Source organism: Ascaphus truei, chromosome 8 (assembly GCF_040206685.1).
Source record: "Ascaphus truei isolate aAscTru1 chromosome 8, aAscTru1.hap1, whole genome shotgun sequence".
Classification (NCBI taxonomy): domain Eukaryota; kingdom Metazoa; phylum Chordata; class Amphibia; order Anura; family Ascaphidae; genus Ascaphus; species Ascaphus truei.
This window is the reverse complement of record NC_134490.1, coordinates 89,770,547-89,790,353: the sequence shown is the minus strand read 5'-3', so window position 1 is coordinate 89,790,353 and position 19,807 is coordinate 89,770,547. Positions and strand designations below refer to the sequence as shown.

The 19,807-nt window shown below is 36.6% G+C and overlaps 1 protein-coding gene across 2 annotated transcripts in view; it reads left to right on the top strand.

Moving 5' to 3' along the window:
* Positions 1 to 19,807, top strand: part of PCDH15 (protocadherin related 15) — a 1,763,546-nt gene that overhangs the window by 1,361,961 nt on the left and 381,778 nt on the right. For both annotated transcript variants that reach the window (XM_075612935.1, XM_075612934.1), the window contains exon 22: positions 8,833 to 8,949. In XM_075612935.1, the coding sequence (XP_075469050.1) occupies positions 8,833 to 8,949 (117 nt within the window). The remainder of the gene's footprint in view (positions 1 to 8,832; positions 8,950 to 19,807) is intronic.

The following is a 19,807-nucleotide window of genomic DNA, read 5'->3' as shown; positions in this document are numbered from 1 at the left end:
AGTAATACATTGAGAGTTACTGTAGCTCTCATTTTCAAGTATATCCTGGACATAGTTATAATGACATATATATGGTTACAAATACATAGTTACAATGAGTGAAAAGGGTTATACAGTACATTATATACATGACATTATATGCACAGTTAAAGATAATATATATTATAGGCGTATATAACAGTTACAGACCAGATTAAAATGTGAGAGCTTTAGTTTTGAAAGAATATAGACTGGTGGTGGCTGTGAGAGTCTCCGGTAGACTGTTCCAGTTGTGGGGTGCACGGTAAGAGAAGGAGGAGTGGACGGATACTTGGTTGAACCTTGGGATCATGAACAGTCATTTGGAGTCAGATCTCAGATGATAAGTGCTGCATGTGGTAGGGGTGAGGAGCTTGTTCAGATAGGCGGGTACAGTAGCTTGCTAAGAAAGTATTTGAAGGCCAGACAGTAGAGATTAACTTAACGCTTAGGCTCAAAAGATAACCAATCTAGTTCTTTGAACATTTCGCAGTGATGTGTGTTATAATTGCATTGGAGGACAAAGCGACATTTGAGTTGTAGAGGGTATCAAGTTTGCCAAGGTGAGTTTGGGGTGCCGTGCCATTTACTATGTCCCCATAGTCTATAATTTGCATCTGCTGTGTGATGCACTTTCTGACCAGCAGATTTAGGGAGGATGTGTTCCTATATACAGTAATGCAGCTAGTTTGGGATAGGTTTTTGATGTCAGGGTATCAATATGCAACCCAAATATTAATGGGAGTCAAACCATATGCCCACATATGTAAAACTAGCAACAGGAGCTAGGATAGTATTAGAGTTGGTTTTGATCTGTAGCTCCTTCATTGGAAGTTTTAGAAAATTAGTCTTGGTCCCAAATACCATTGTTACAGTCTTGGCAATATAAAGAAACCGTTTGTTTTGGGAAATTCAATTTTCAAGTCTCAAAAAGTCAGATTAAAGTAGGTGTCCAAGGTCAGAGAGATTAGACTGTGTGCATATAAGATTGTGTCATCCGCATACATGTGTATTGAGGCTCCCTTACAAGCTGTAGGAAGATCATTGATGAACACTGAGAAGAATAGGGTCCCAGAACAGAGCCCTGCGGGACACCACAGGTGATATCCAAGGGGTTGAAGTTAGTGCCTGAGAGACACATGTTGGGATCTACCTGATAGGTAGGATTGTACCCAGTTTAAAGCATGCTTCCCTATTCCAGAGCACTGGAGTTTGTTAAGCAAGATAACATGATCAACAGTATCAAAAGCGTTTGCAAAATCTAGGAATATTGCTCCAGAAAGTTGTCCCAGTTCCATTCCACAATAGATCTCATTGCAAACTTTTATCAGGGTAGTTACCGTGGAGTGTTTGAGGCAAATCCAGATTGGAATTGGCTAGGGAAATTTGTCTTGGTATAGTAATCGCTTAATTGGGAGTGAACACATTTTTCTATGACTTTGGATAGTATTGGGAGAAGAGAGATTGGCCTGTAGTTTGAGACAGTGTTTTTGTCCCCACTTTTAAAGATTGGGACAACTCTGGCAGTTTTCTAGGTTTTAGGGATATGATCGGAAGAGTTGATTAGGGAAGCAAGCGGTTTGGCAATGGCTGGGGCACCAAGTCTTAGGAATTTAGATTGCAGTAGTGGTCCACACTGGCTGCTTAGTTATAATTTGAAGAGCGCTTGTGTAATCTTCCCTTCAGATACTGAAACAAATTGAAAACTGTGGGCAGTGTTGGGAGAGGGTGGGGCTATAGGGGTACTCACAGAATGAGGTTTATGTATGTAGTTTGGGTTGCTTTTCGCTAATAAATTGTGTTATACATCTGGTGTAGTGTTTTTGCCATAGTTTTGTACAAGGGGACTCTGATAAATTTCCCCACAAAGCTGCTTGAAGGACTAAGGGGGTAATTCTTTAGTTCCCAAAGTGGCTGATCATGCAATGATCGCAGTGCGATATACAATTGTACACAATATAGAATTACCCCTTAAGTAAATACAGTAAATGTATGTAACAGTATTTAATACCGTATGTTACAGTGATCTGATTAAAGCTATAAACCAGTGCTTAGAACATTCTAAATTAATTATGCAATTTGGATTGTTATTGGAATTGGGAAGGAAAAAACAAGGGGAAAATCTATTTGCATTTAATAATAATAATAATAATAGCATGTTCTTGTATAGCGCTGCTAGTTTTATGTAGCATTTAAATATTGAGGGTTTTTTTTCTGAACACCTATTTTACCAATAATATTATAACAATGATTAAGGTATTACTATTATTAGCATAATTACTGTCAGTAATACAGTTTTCTTCCTTTGACCATTAATAAATACATTTTGTTGCAAGTCCATTTGAATATTTTTTTTAATGTGATACACAAGACACAACACGATTCAGAAACTCAAATACCTTACAAATACCTGTTCCTCTAGACATTCTGATGTGGATGAGATGTTTGCGACAAAATAGTTGGAATCTCCTTCATTTTCAGAAGGTTAATGCATGGTGATATTGAAGTAAACAAGAATTTGTTGTTTGAGTGGGAAAACCTAGTGTGTGAACAACAGCTATTCAAATAAGATTTCCTTGAAGTGACTGTTATCTGCAGTGGTGTTTATGCTGTAGCAAGTGCAGTAAATATGTAACAGCAAAGCCTGACAGTGTTATGTTATACAGTAGTTTAATTTAGTTCAATGTTGGCTTTAAAAAAAAATACATATATATATATATATATATCTTTTTATTTGCTATATGCAATACGGCGGAGGTTCCTTGTTGCCTTTTTCACCCACCATAACTTAAAACGTGTGTATATATATATATATATTGCGCTAGCAAAGAATAAAAGGAAGGATGACAAACATTATTGTATTAAACTATAATTCAGCATTTTTAAAGTTGTAATTTTCAGATTGGTGATATCCCAAATCATAGCAATTGATTTCAGATAAATTACGTAGAGTTCCTGCTATATTGACTATAAGTTTATTCTAGCTGTTAAAATAAAATAATTGAACACTAGTGCATATATAAATAAGAGTTAATGCTGTTGCCTTTAAGCTCAGTCATCAAAATAAAGCCTTCTACCATTATATATGCAGTTAAAAATGTAGCATACTTTTAATTTGTACTTGGTGCCTTTTTACTAAACACTGAGAACCATTTTAGCACATTGTAGCGCTGCTCCCCCCCTCCCCCCCAGCCCCACTCTGGGAGATCTTGCTATTGCTACAGGCATCATGGTGCTAATTACCTGTGAGGGTCCAGGAGATGCTGAGGGGCCGATGGTAAGGGGAAACAGGACAGGCTTTTGGTGATCCTTCAGGTTCTTCTTGTGGTGTCAGTGCCTCCAGTCACAGCAGGCTCCACGGTTCCTGGAGATAGTCCCCACCATAACAGACTTCTCGCATAACCCTACCCAATAGACTGTTACTTAGGCAGGGGTATATAAAAAGGATTCTTTATTGAGGCAACCACTGCAGTTGATATTACAGCGCATGGATCATCTTTTAGGATGGGTCCCAGACCTCTGGATGGTACCAGCCTTTTAGCAATTTTGAGGCCTTGTGTTCTATTCAGATCTTGGTGAGGCAATCAACCCCAAGAGGGACTGAAGGCCTGTTTCTCTCTCCCAGCCGGAGAGACTCAGAGCTCTACTCCTCTACCCCATGAGGGGGAGAGCTCCTCCTTAGTGCAGAAGGGGAGGGGACGTGAGCTGCACCCGGATTGGGTAACTCGCATACCACGTCTCATCTCCACTCCTGCCACTCAAAAAGGTTGCAAGAGGGGGGGTGGTAAATCCACAGGATAGCCTGACAATGCCTGCAGCTACTAGGAAGTATGTGACAGGAGGCAGAAATTATAGTCTGGAATGATGTGGCCGGTATTGCAAATCTTTTTCTTTCATTATTAGATTTCATTAAGGATGGACACATTTTGAATCGAACCATCCAAACGTTTGTATCAGAGATACATTTGGAGTCAAAACCAGAGGCTCATGTTCGGATTACTTTAATTATTTTTAAACTGGGTGAGCTTTTGCGTTTTTGAATGGAAAAAAAAACCATGCAAACTTTTGCGAACACATTTGCAGTTTGAAAATATCGCTAAATTCTTTGGAAAATGTCCTGCTTTTTTTCATTTTTTTCCTTTATAATTCAAAACCAATACAATTGAGTTTTAACAAATCCAAAACGTGAAATTTGGTAAGAACCAGAACCAAATCACCATTGAAAGTGCCCACCCTTAAATGTATTGCTAATTAGATATGCTATTTTGCTCTTAATGAGTATGTTTATTGAGTAAGGTACTTATTCAGCCACTGTATACAAAAATATGCAACTTCACATTATCTGAATAGTGATCCAGATAGCTTCTATTAATGTTTTAATAAATTAGAGGCCATGCCCATACATATGTAAAATTGATCATGTACTAACATACATGTCAATAGGTAAAAAATTGCTATTTACATTTATAGTGAATAAAGGTTAAATAACAATAGCAACTTTTATGCTATTTCTATTTTACTTTTATACAGTATATGTAAAATAAGACCAAAGCCAAAAGAAGTGGCATGATTGACAAGTAAAATATGGGCAATTTAGTGCCTGTTCTTCTCAAATCAAACACCCTGAGTATTTTAAAGCAGAGTTCTTAAAAAGGAAACCCAGTGGAATTGTCAGAGGGTCTGCAAACAGGAGGCAAGCGGTACACTTAATGAATGCTTTCTAGTGAACCACCACAGCCTTACAGTATTTAGCAATAGATCACTGCTAAGGTGACAAGCCTGTAATACTGTATCTAATGTTCTTGGTTCAGATTTCAGACAGAGAAGTACCAACGACATTACTCTCACAGCCCCTCTTCCAGAAGGCACCTTACAGATGTGGAAGAGTATATATGGCTAACTGGAAGTGTTTTATGGGATAGCACTAGAGAAGGGCTGTTTTTTTTTGTAGATTTGGATCTGTCTCGGATCGGATTTTCTGATTTTTTACATTTTATTTTACAGAGCAATCCAAAATCCGTGGTGGATTTATTACAATTAAAGACACGGATTAATCCGCGGGGGGAAATCTCTCTCTCCACGGATTACTCCGCGGGGGAGGGGGGGGGGAATCTCTCCCTCTCTCTCTGTCTCTCTCTGCGGATTAATTCGCGGGGGGAAATCTCTCTCTCTATGTCTCTCTGCAGATTAATCCGTGTGTGTGACAATTAACAATCCAGCCATGGATTGTGGAACCCGAGTATCGGATTCTTAAAAATCAGTCCGGATTGTATCCAAAGGCGGATTTGGATTGATGCACACAGATTTTTCAGTGCCCAATCTGCAGATGGATTTTCGTGGAGTGGACGCTTTTGGTCTAAAACATGAAGGAAAATCTGGGGAATGGATTTGAACTAGTTCACCCATCTCTAGCACCACTCTGCACTGTGATCTTCTCTTGGCAGTTTAAAGAGAGTATACAAATGGAGACATTTGATTAACATGCTACCAATGACCTTCACAATCAGAAGAGCCCCCCGTGAAAAGAAAAAGAAAGTTAGTTTCACACTCCTAAAAAATCCAAGTGTTTGTTATCAGAATTAAATTTGTTTATGGAAACAAATTGAGCTATTGCATTGTTTATTACTTTTTTGTGTTGCATGGGTCTACCCTTTTATTTCACTAAGGCTATTAACCTACATGCATAATCCTAATGCATAGATGAAGAAAATGTATTGGTAAATAGTTGCTTAAATGTAATATTCCATGACACATTCTGGCACCAGAAGAGACCTTTATGGGCCATTCGAGGGAATGGGGTATATGTCACATATCTACTAAGTAGACCTACACGAGCCATCGGCGGAGGTTGGGTGAGCACACTGAGCATTGGCTCAACCCACGGGCACCCCTCAACATTATATCCCCTTACGTTTTACGTATCCATCTGGGGACACTTCTCTGGTCACAAGACTTTGATCTTAAGCCAGGAGTTTTCCTGGTGTTAACCCTCTGACATTCATTTAGCAGGAACTTGCTTTGATTGCCTCTCAGTAATGCACCCACTTCCACTTGTTTTTTATTTTTATCTTTTGAGTTTATTTTGACAATTGTTGTTATTGTTTGTGATTATATTGACATAATTTAATATAAAGGTGTTATCTTACCAGTACCCCTTTGACTGCGCTTCCATATTTTTTTCTCTTGCATTACTATTTATCTCAAGGACTGGGGTTCCTTGTTTAGGAAGCTGCGTTATCATTTGGGTTTTGTTTTTTTAACACATTTACTTTCTATGGTGCCAGACCCCACATGCTCCGGATTGGTTCATGTCACATTATATATTTTTATTATATTTTTTTTATAAGAGTTAGTCCATGATTTTAAGTTGCATTTTTTATTTGGCGCACCCACTCTCTTTTTTTTTTTTTTACCTTTGTTCACAGACCTACTGTACAGTATAGATGTAACACATGTTAACTTAATCGCCTGTGCACAATAACGTGTATACCGCAATGTGGTGCCAGCACAATAAAAGAGAGAAAAAAAACCTATCTTGCCTTTTTTTTTTAAATTCCCACGTTAGGTAATTTATGTTGATTTGTGAACAATTATACAGTAGTTCGAGAAAATGAGCTTTCTACGCAATTTGTGTAGCCACGACTGCTTATGAGGTCCATATTGAAAGTAATAGCTGAAGGAGTTAGCGTAGCATAAGTGTAAAATGCCCAGCTATTGCAGGAATTGTTTTTAAAAATGCTTTAAACCCAGTGTTTAGTTCTGGCATAACTTATCATGCCGGAAAGCCAATAAATCAACCATATCGATCTCTCTGTGGGGGTACCACAATGCTCTGTCCTGGGACCCCTTCTCTTTTCTCTTTACACACTCTCTATAGGTGACCTAATCACATCATTTGGATTTAAATATCACCTCTATGCTGACGACACACACATTTACCTTCAACCCCTGACCTTACACCTGCTATACAGACCAAAGTTTCTGAATGTCTCTCTGGAATATCATCATGGATGGCCATCCGCCGACTGAAACTTAACATGGCAAAAACAGAGCTCCTTATACTTCCTCCCAAACCTGGCCCTATTACCTCCTTCGACATTACTGTTGGAAATACGATCATTCACCCAGTAGCCCAAGCACGCTGCCCAGGGGTCACACTCGATTCCTCTCTCACATTCTCCTCTCACATTCAAAACGTTTCTAAAACTTGACGCTTTTTCCTCCGCAATATCACAAAGATACACCCTCTGTTACTCGACTGCTAAAACTCTGACTCAGGCCCTCATTCTCTCCCATCTCAATTACTGCAACCTCCTGCTGTCTGGCCTTCCTGCCTCTTACCTGTCTCCCCTACAATCTATCCTAAACGAGGCTGCCAGAATCACTCTACTCTTTCCTAAATCTGTCTCAGCGTCTCCCCTCCTGAAATCCTTCTCTTGGCTTCCGATCAAATCCCGCATCTCACACTCAATTCTCATCCTCACTTTTAAAGCTTTACACTCTTCTGCCACTCCCTACATCTCAGCCCTAATTTCTTGTTATGCACCATCCCGACTCTTGTGTTCTTCTCAAATATGTCTTCTTTCTACCCGCTTTGTATCTAAAGCCCTCTCCCACTTAAACCTTTCTCACTGACTGCCCCGCACCTCTGGAATGCCCTTCCCCTCAATACCCGACTAGCACCTTCTCTATCCACCTTTAAGACCCACCTTAAGACACATTTGCTTAAAGAAGCATATGAATAGCACTGTGGATAATCCTGGACACATGATACATAAAGCTTGGCCCCCTGCAGACGCACTTACCAGAATTCCCTCCTACTGTCTCTATTCGTTTCCCTACCTACCAATTAGATTGTAAGCTCCTCGGAGCAGGGACTCCTCTTCCTTAATGTTACTTTTATGCCTGAAGCACTTATTCCAATGACCTGTTATTTATATTATTTGTTATTTATATGATTACCACATGTATTACCACTGTGAAGCGCTATGTACATTTATGGCGCTATATAAATAAAGACATACAATAACTGCGTGTCTGATTGTAAAACAACGAGCAATACATCTTTTATCCATAGGAAGCCTTTCAGTACTGTAAGAAACCTTACAGTCCATTTACTTGAATAATAACTTTAAATAATGAAGTAATAATTAGTTAAAATCATAGGCAAAGTTTTCCACAATTTATGCCACATTAGCATTTTGTATTTTACTTTAGCCCTTTAATATAAAGACAGTTTATGATAATAACTAGGTGTATCTGTATGATAGACATATGCACTAGACGCTTTGCAAGTTGTGAATCTGTACCTTTGCTGAATTAAAAAAATGAAGGCAATATAATAGATATTACATTCTGGCAAGATCTCAACTATTTATTATTTTCTAAGTATTGTATTTCGGTTAACATACTAATTAAAATATGTTAATTATTCAGATAATCTTTGCTGCGTTCAGAAATATTCTTTCTCATGGCTATTTTTTATATTTGTTATTAAACCCTTATTGTTTGATCACATTTGAGCACCATCTGAAGAATCACTACTCTTGCTGGAAACTTTATTTTGAAAGGTGTGTAGGGAATTACTTGAAGTTCATATCACATTAAAGAAGTATTGAAAATGTGGCATTTCCTCTTGGGGTCCAGACTCACATTGTAGTAATAGAATTGGTAGTGCTGGAGGCTGACTTTGGTAAATGGGATTTATAATAAGAAGGGAGGTGAATGAACACACTGTGAAGGAGACATTATTGTACTTTGGGTCTATAATCTAATTTCTCTTTCACTACTAAAACTCTTAATTATGTTTTTCAGGATATGAATGATTACTCGCCTGTATTTAGCAAAGCTCTCTATTGGGGGATGGTAGCTCCAGATGCCATTAAGGGCACGATTATTGCTACGGTGACTGCTGAAGATCATGATCCTCCGGTAAGTAAAACACTTGTATTAATATACTTATACCCAAGTGAGAAATAGCTTTAACCTAATAAGTGACCCAAGCCCTCTAAGCATCTAAGTTGATTATCAAGAATGTTTCTCAACAGTAGCTCTCATACATTTTTGATGCTTTCCTATTCTTTGTCATCATGGGTGCAGGCTGCATTTACTGTATAATCATTGACCCCAATTCAAATCAACGATACAACTGTAACTGAACGATTTCAGAAATTACATTTATCACTGTAGGGAATAAGTTAACACATACATGAATATAATTATAAATATATTGATTTGTGGTCATTCTTGTTCAATTTTCTTTGTTTTCTGTGAGCCTCAAGCTTAGCTGTGCACATTATTTTAAAACTCCTCTTTTTCACAATATTTTAAAGTCTGCAGCTTCTTAATAGAGATATGCAACCTTTTTCCCAAATACTTTCAACGTTTGTGAAAACAAACCGGCCCAAAAATTTTAACTTTTAAAAAGGAGAAATAGAGCAAATCATACTTTTTTAAAGAAAAGAGCGAAGGAGAAAAAAGAGAGAGATCAAGACCTCTTTAGTAGAGTACCTATTGACTATGGCTGTGCTGAGGACAGTGTCTGCCGTGATAATGCTGCAGGTGGTCCATGTTTCCAGACCGGACCACCGCAGCATTAATCCATACGGGATTTGATCGTCACGGTCACAGGACCGCAAGCGGCTATAACTGCACAAACAGTAAGTCTTGCAACATCTGTACCTCCTAAAACACTTCTCTGTGGAGACATAACTGTAAACTCACTTGACATACCCGGGAAAATAAGCTACATTTAATCTATCTATCTATCTATCTATCTATCTATCTATCTATCTATCTATCTATCTATCTATCTATCCATCTATCCATCCATCCATCCATCCATCCATCCATCTATCCATCTATCCATCTATCCATCTATCCATCTATCCATCTATCCATCTATCCATCTATCCATCTATCCATCTATCCATCTATCCATCTATCCATCTATCCATCTATCCATCTATCCATCTATCCATCTGTTAAATGTCCTTAAATTCGCTTTTTCTGTAGATTCACATCAGTATAACAGAATTCAGCATTCTTGTCGTTTGCACACAAAAACAAAACGTTTATTTTGAAAATAATTACTTACATACAAAAATAGTAAGAATGACGATGGTGATGTTTCAAATAGATTGATATTCTTAAGAATAGTTGCACATAGTAACCTTCTTTCTGTTAATATTCTCTTCAGGTATTAACATGTCCTTTTCTCCTCTTCATGGTATTATCAATCTGGCCTGGTCTTTCTTCGTCTGGCCTATCTTCTCTCCATCCTTCCTTCCTTCCTCACTAAGCTCACTGCTGTATTTATCCATAAAGACCCACCCAGTCAGCCATTTTAACCTTTAAGATGTTATATCCCAACATGGTATTTACCTACATTACTGATGTCATATGAACTACTTCTGAACATATAAGTAGTTTCAAACTTACTGAATTGAAAAGTCTTATGCAGCATTTTTCCCAGTTAGGACTTGCAGCTGTTCAACAACTTGAGGCCACGAATTGACCTTTTGGGTCAATTCTGTCTGTCAGAATAGATCTGACCTTTCACTTAGAATACTGCACATGTAACAATAACTGAATATACAATCAGATAATATATAGATATGAAGGAAAGTCCAGACTATTATACTGTATACTTTAACATTCTGCCTTTGATAACAGATTCATTCATTACAATATAATTATTGCTAAATTGGATTTCTTACAGCCCCCCTAAATTAGATTGTAATAGAATCACTATAAATCTTTCAAACAACCATACATATCACATTCAAAACTTATCAAACAGAATGTCAGAATACAGCATACCTCTGAATTACTCTGCCTTCACAATACATATTACCAATTGCTGAAAAACAATATATCATGTTATAACAACGTACAATGATGAAGACAAATGAAATATTTCCCAATACTGATACATTATAACAGATTTCTTTAAAACTTTGCCCATTGAGCCTGTAATTAACCATCATGTTCTATCTCTTTTAGTTTACCTTCTTCATGTTGAAAAACAATTTCTGCTTTTTATTGTTTTTGTAACATCTGAAGTAAACCTTAATCTTTTTAAAGTTCTTCAGTCCATTTCTCTCAAGAGAACTCAAACTCATTTATTTGAGCTATATTAAATTGTAATGGAAGCATATTTACATCTCTCAAAAATGTGTAAATATATTCCTACTGATTTCCTCCAATACAATTTAATTCTTCAAACATTAAATGTTTTTACGGTTTCAATACAAAGTAAGCATGAATGATAAATAATCTTGACCTGGCGTAATAAACAAAGTATTTTAGAATAAAAATGTAAACAAGCGTAAAAAATCTATCCGTTAAGTCTTGCTATAATTGTGTAAAAAATAAAAATCTGGATATTGGAGACTATAAAATAATAACTGAATATTATTACCACTATTTCTAGTACTGTTATAGGAAATAAAACTCTTTCTTTTCCTAATATGAACATTTAAAGAAAAAATAATAATACTTGTACATACTGTACATCGCACCCATAAATCTGTATAATTTTGAACCAATAACAATTCTTCTAGCAAACTTTGTTGTACTCCTAGAGATGTAATTCCCCGTTGTACTTTTTCAGTATTGATTATTTCTTTCAATAGTCCCAGTAGTAATAAATATAATAAAAAATAGTCATTTTGTCCTTTTTCCTAAAAAATTAAAAAATATTCAGTCCCATAGGTGATGACTCTTGTTGATTTTCCTCATTCTTCTTGACTCCGATCATCCAATCGTATTCTTTATTCATCACACAATTACATATGACCTGTAAAAATATAGCAGTATCATTATATTGGTAAATATATTTAACCTTAGTCCATCTGGACCATACACTTACAATCGACATATTACGTAAATAAATCACAAACATAACCTTTATCATAATGTTAATTATATCATAAGATCCTTCTCAATTTGTTTACCAAATACTTTTTTTCATAAAAAAAATGATCATAATTGTCATCTACTTCACTTCCCCCCTTTTTAAAATTTTGGAAATACAGAAGACCTATTTTAATTCCTAAATTTTAAATCCTATTCTACCAACTGATTATGGATGATACTTTAAATCTTTATTTAATCCCTAAAATTTCACATGTAAACTTTCATCACTAAACCTGTGAAATGAGAACCCCTCTCTGACTCAAGAATGCGAGGAAAACCCCATCTAGAAAAAACATGATGCCAAAAAACTCGTGCTGTAGTAATTGCATCATTTTGCTTGACCAGAATGCTCTCAGCCCATTTTGAAAAGACAGCTCCCATAATCCAAACATGTTTTAACCCATTCTTCCCTGAGGGTAAGGAACCATTGTGATCAATTTGCAATGTGGACCATGGGCCATCTGCTGGTGCAATACATTGGAAATGTGGTTTTTGCCTTTTGAGCCCAGGATTTCCTTTTAAACTTTCCAAAAGTGTCTCTTGTCCTACGTGACCCAAACTTTCATGATTTATGGCCTTTTCTTTATGGACACGAGAAGGCTTTAAATCAACCCGGGAAATAGCAATGGACGTATCCTTTGCCTGTTTCTCTGTAAAGGAAAGGAGCTGCGTATCTTTGTGTCTGACTATCGCTGTGGCACTAGTCTCTGTAAGCACTACATTCTGTTCTGTTAAAACCTCTTCCTTAGCCAAGGAATCAACTATTGCATTTCCTTCAGTGAGAAAATCCTGTCCTGTTTTTTGTGTTATTTGGAAATCTTTCTTAAGTGTTGGCTTGACACAAAAATTATCACTGATTTCAGGTAATTGAAACTCACTGGTGACCATTTCAATTGGACAAACACTTCTCTCGTTACCATATTCAGAAGGATTAATTAACACAGGCTTTCTGCCTTTAGAATCTTTCCAAATTGCCTTATTGCCTAAATCCACAATATTACAAAGAGGTGTTCCTGACAACATTGGTAACTTTTCTTTTGTTACACTTAACTGTGCCCCGGTATCTATTAAAAACTCTGTATCAAACCCCCCTAAGGTTCCTTCTTTATCCAAAGTTACTGGAGTTAATACTTCAAGAGGACGTGGTTTCAGATAGTCTAGTCAGGATGAATTAACTCTTTCGTCTATGTGAGTTATGTTACAAACCTGTTTGTGTGTGAGATCATTAGTGTCTGTGTGCTGAACAAATACATTCTCTTTCCGCAAACTTTTTTGTAGATCTAAGAATTTGTCACAGTTTCTTCTATAATGCCCTATTTCTCCGCAATGAAAACATTTAAAACCTTGCAGCCGTAAAGGCTTGTCAGTTCTGCAGTTGTCACTCCTGTCACTCTGACTGTTCCAAGAGCTTTTACCCCTCTGAGTGTCATAAAAGACATTTCTATCATTAACAATTTCTGAGATTTTAAGTCTGGGATTATTCTGCAAAAGCTGACGTCTAATATTATCAATAAAAAGAGCAGCAACGTCTAATGATTCTTTCTCAGAAGCAATTGCTAATGTTACTGGATCTAAAAATTTAAATTTTTTTACAAATGCTCTAATCATTTTCTCTTCAGAATCTTGATCAGAAAACAGTAATTTGTATGCAGTCTGGAATTTTAACATAAACTCAAAAGTATCCTCTGTAATTTTGGGTTTAAGATCTTCCAAAATATCAACGGTAATGGCATGTCCGGTGGAAATGTAAATTAATTGGCTAAGCCTGTCAATGCAAGACCCTTGTATAAAATCACCGTTATCATCCACTTGAGGCATGCTGACAGGCATTTTTAACCTTCGACTCATGTGAGTTGGTAACCACAGTTTGTAAATCTTATTTCTTTGTTCCTCAGTCAAATTAAATCGATCTGTATAAGATTCAAAAATGTCTGCATTATGAAATGCATCCAGGTGATTTTTATAATCAGGTATATCTTTTAATACCTTCATTAAATGATCGTGAATCTTTAAATTCAGTGTGGCTGCTTTGTCATGGAACTTTTTCCTTGTCAGTTCTGTGCTGCTAATGTCAGTCACATCTACTTCTGCACTAGAACTAGGAATAAAAGACGCTCCTTGAGTATCTTTTTTCTTTTTGTCTTTACCAGCAGCGCATGCAAATTTGATATTGGATGTTTCAATTTGTTTTTCTAACTCATGTATGCGTTTATGTAAAATGTTACAATTTGAACATTGATCAGTTTTTACAACTTCAATTTTATGCGAATTCTCATCATTGAAAACCATCAAATTAAACACTTTGATCATTTTCATGACATTTCTTAATTTTTTCTTATCTTTATGCATAGTTAGTATTTTCTTATCTATTCTCTCATTTTCTATTTGCACCTGATTCCACAGAGAATTCCATAATTCAGTGTCAGTAGATGTATGAGGTAACACATTTAACATCATATTACTGTCATTTGCATATGAATTAATAAATTCCATTACTTACGTTTTGTTAAGTATTTTCTTTCACCGAAAACTTGTGCTGAAAAAACTCGAATTGTTCCCCCACAAACGTCGCAACGTTTCTTTGAAGAAATTCCACGCTATTCCATTCAGCGCATACAAATGCTCCAGACAATGCTCCCTGCACGTCCCGCAAATGTACCTTCTTCCTTGGGAAACTTGACCAGACAAAGGCAACCCCCGAACAGTCCGTCTCCCTCTAGGAGATTCGTGAAACGTGGTTCTCTGTCTCTGATCTGTTAATCAACTGTAGTCAAATCTACCAAAAACTTGACACTTCTTTTTTCTTCGGTTCGTTTCAATTTTTTCTCAAATCTTGGATCCAGGATGTATCGACAACACCCCCTCTAATCCAAATATGACGAAAAAACTGAATGAAGGCTGGCTCGCCAATGTTAAATGTCCTTAAATTCGCTTTTTCTGTAGATTCACATCAGTATAACAGAATTCAGCATTCTTGTCGTTTGCACACAAAAACAAAACGTTTATTTTGAAAATAATTACTTACATACAAAAATAGTAAGAATGACGATGGTGATGTTTCAAATAGATTGATATTCTTAAGAATAGTTGCACATAGTAACCTTCTTTCTGTTAATATTCTCTTCAGGTATTAACATGTCCTTTTCTCCTCTTCATGGTATTATCAATCTGGCCTGGTCTTTCTTCGTCTGGCCTATCTTCTCTCCATCCTTCCTTCCTTCCTCACTAAGCTCACTGCTGTATTTATCCATAAAGACCCACCCAGTCAGCCATTTTAACCTTTAAGATGTTATATCCCAACATGGTATTTACCTACATTACTGATGTCATATGAACTACTTCTGAACATATAAGTAGTTTCAAACTTACTGAATTGAAAAGTCTTATGCAGCATTTTTCCCAGTTAGGACTTGCAGCTGTTCAACAACTTGAGGCCACGAATTGACCTTTTGGGTCAATTCTGTCTGTCAGAATAGATCTGACCTTTCACTTAGAATACTGCACATGTAACAATAACTGAATATACAATCAGATAATATATAGATATGAAGGAAAGTCCAGACTATTATACTGTATACTTTAACATTCTGCCTTTGATAACAGATTCATTCATTACAATATAATTATTGCTAAATTGGATTTCTTACACCATCTATCCATCTATCCATCTATCCATCTATATCTCTGTGTATATATATATATATATATATATATATATATATATATATATATATAATCAAAAAATAAATAGATGATACCGTTCTGTGGCTAACGAAATGCTTTTATTTGTGCGAGCTTTCGAGATACACTGATCTCTTCTTCCGGCGATGTTACAATGAATGAAGCAAGGATAACTTAAAAACAGTGTCTCTTGGAATGTTATCTGTGCTTCTCCTTCCCCCGGTGTGGATTTTTTGATTATTGAAGCTCGGCTAACACGGTACTGATACCTCTATATATATATATATATATATATATATATATATATATATATATATATATACAATAAGGGTCTGCGCTCGTGTGTGGAAAGCCAGAAATATAGGATATATAAAATTAATTGAACTGGTAATAAATCATAAATACATCAACATGATATTAATGAATTAATATAATAATATACTAATACAATATATCCTAAATAATGAAATTAATTAATATACCAAAAATGCACTGTGAATGTCTGATATAAAAAAAAGCTAAAAACATGCAATTATACAAAAAAAGTTGTGTGGTGCTGTGAACTTTGCCTTAATCTGCACAATGCAGATAGTCCTCTAGAGTCCAACAAATGAGTCCAATAATTGGGGAGTGACAGTAGCACTATTAGGACCAACAGGCAGCTTCTTAAAAGGGCACAACGACCTCCCTCTACAGGATAATTAAATATATCTATTTTGCACAGTAATGCACTAGGATTTGGCGCTTTTTTTTTCTTATATATTTTTATATATATATATATATATATATATATATATATATATATACATACATACATACACAGACACACACACATATATAACTAAGTATATTCAAGTGATTTCAACTAGCATCTTTTTCAGGTACAGTACTGTATCTCAGGTGTGTTCACATGTGGAGTATTTTGGAAGATATACTGGTATGTCAATGGGTGCACATTTTGATGCAATGTGTTGCATGCTAATCTGGTACTTAAATGGTTTACAATTGCAGAGCAAGTCATGTACTTTGTGAATTCTGGGGATTTGTAATTTTTATGGCTCACATTGCGGTTGAGGTGTGAAGTTGTGTTTAGGCAAATATTATTAATTATCATAGCATTTGTGATTGATTGTCTCCAACATGCACATTGCAATATCATGTTTAAATGTTTGGCCTGCTTTAAAGTTTTAGAGTTCATACTGTACAGTAATTTACTTTTCTTTGCACTTTTGCATACTTCCTTTCCCCTGCAGTATCGTCTCTATTTTTATTCTTCTTGTTACCTCTTTGTTTACTTCAGTTATTTAGTACCCACTGTATGTTTAAGGCTCAGAAGATTTTGCATTTTCAGAACTCCTGGGGATCATTATTTTACCTAACTCCAAGTCCATATGTTAACTACAAGCCAGAGAGTATAATATACTACTTGTTTCTGTGTTCTGGTTCAGAGGGACGGACCCCTGCAGGCAGCTGTTGCTTTTACTGTCTCAGGATCTGCTCCGTTTTGTTTATCTTCCCGTGGCTCCGGGGACAGTAAGTCTAACTAGATCGGTATATATTTTTTGTGTACAATTTGGAGTATGCAAACTGTCACTAGTAAATATTGTGTTCCTCTATCTGCTCCTCTATCTGTTTAACACCTAATCAGGTAGGTAATTCTAATGCAGCATTTTTATATTCACTATTTACTTCGATAGAGCTCTTTCTGGTTTGATGATTGAAAAGCTGAACGTTTCCTTCTAAATTAGAGTAATCTAGAAGATGGGCTTTAAAATCACTCTCAAAATAGTGCATGTTTAATAGTCTTGATTGGATAAGCATTGAAAAACCCTTTGTAGTTAGGTTTACATGGAATAAATTAAAATGTTAAGCTGGCACAGCACAGTGTGACTGCTGAGCTGATTTAATTATTAACACCTTCTTTGCAAGAGGGAAAGGAAACACAGTATAAGTTTAAGTGCAAAGCATTGCCGTTTTAGTACCACATTTGAGAAAATAATTTGCTATTAAGGTGGTTTATTGTTCTAAAGGGATTATGTATTAGACTCTGCCCGCGGCAAAACCAAGGAAATACTGGAGGGAAAAAAACCACCATCTTTATCACAGCAAAAAAAAAATGGTGTACTTCTTGTGATGTCCCAAATTCCAATAATGTCAGCTAATTGTATCTATTCGTCACAATTTGTGACTGGTTTAGGACATTTTGTGGTGTATGTTTACCACTGTCTATATTCATGAAGAAGGCTCCAAGTTGGATCGAAATATTGAATCAATAAAGCATTACCATTTTGAAGAGGCCAGTCTTTTTGTGTTCTGCTCAAGGATGTCTTCTCTCTACCCCCTTTGTATCTAAAGCCCTCTCCCATCTTAAACCTTTCTCACTGGCTGCCCCACACCTGTGGAATGCCCTTCCTCTAAATACCCGACTAGCACCCTCTCTATCCACCTTTAAGACCCACCTTAAGACATACTTTCTTAAAGAAGCATATGAGTAGCACCGTGGCTAATACTATAACCACGATACAGAAATCTTGGCCCCCTGCAGAAGCACTTACCAATATGCCCTCCTACTGTCTCTTTACGTTCCTCCTACATACCAATTAGATTGTAAGCTCCTCGTAGCAGGGACTCCTCTTCCTCAATGTTACGTTTATGTCTGAAGCACTTATTCCCATGACCCGATATTTATATTATTTGTTATTTATATGATTAGCACATTTATTACTACTGTGAAGCGCTATGTACATTAATGGTGTTATTTAAATAAAGACATACAATACAATATATAATATATATATATAAACAAATAGAGAAGAAAGACACACAGCGCACAATACCTTAATGCGTTTCACACATTCTCTGTGCTTGATCAGACCCCTGATGAAGCACGGAGAAAGTGCAAAATGCGCGGAGGTATTCTTGCTAGCATTAGCATATGTCACATCATCACGTCTTATGTCTTCCCATTCGTGCGTCGCACACCGTGACCCGGTTTGCCCTCGCTGCTATCTGGTTTGAGTTGTGGTCCGAGGTGCACCCGGTCCTGCCTGTATTTAATTTATGGACTAATTTTTTCCTGGATTTCAAGCAGAAATGTATTGATACACGTTGTGTGTATTTTGAATACAATTATTTGGATATTCACCTCTGGTGCGCTGTGTGTCTTTCTTCTTTCTTTGGAGATCCTGTAGGGTCTTACCTATGGGCGAGCAGAGTGCGCATTCTACATGCTGCAAGGAGGTGCTTTTGTCTACAAGACCTACTACCTGTTTCCTGGATAGAGGGATAGGGGTTCTTCTTTTTTATATAAAGAAATAGATATATCATTGCTACCTATGTGCTTAATTGAAATGTATTTTCAAAAATAGAGATATAGTTGGGTAAACAAACTATTTTCTAACAAGAAGCACACTATTGATGCACAGCGGGGCAGTATGGAAATTTGACGCAGATCTAACAAAAGTACTCAAAGACACCCCAAGTATTACCAGCAGACGGTCAAAAATTCTACGTGATGAGTTAATACACAGCCATTTTCAATGCAAGCCTTTGACAACTTGGTTAACGTCTTCATTGAAAGGCACATATCAATGTAAAAGCTGTAAAGCTTGTGAGTATATCCAACCTACAAAAAAATGTCATAACATTGATAAGACCAAGCATATGACATAAGACAATTTATCAACTTCAAAACAACTAATGTCATATACAGTACCGTATCATCTGTAGGTGTGGACAAAGTTTAAGGGAGTAAACCCTTGGAATACTGTGGCTACCAAAACCGTGGTGGTATGATTATGTAAGCCTGTGGTTGCAGGAGGTAGACATCCTTCAAGTATGAAAGCAATAAGCAACAGAAGTATATCCGTATAGACTAATGCAGGGCGGGGGGCCAAAACCGGGGGAAATACCAGCGAGCCGGACGAAACGCGTCAGAGGTTAACTATGGCTGTTGTTCACTTGTTCAATCAATAAAGTTTTTTATTTTTTCTACATGCGTTTTGGCTGTTTGGAGGAGCTGTGACCGCGGCGTCACTTGTTTTTTCATCCATCTGTAGGTGTGGCCTACGATTCGTGGGTAAAACCATGAGGGAGTTTCAGCAGCATGTTTAAGAACATGTAAATTCTATAAAAAACCAACTGGATATCCCGGTCGCACATCACGTTAATAATACTCATCAAGCTGATA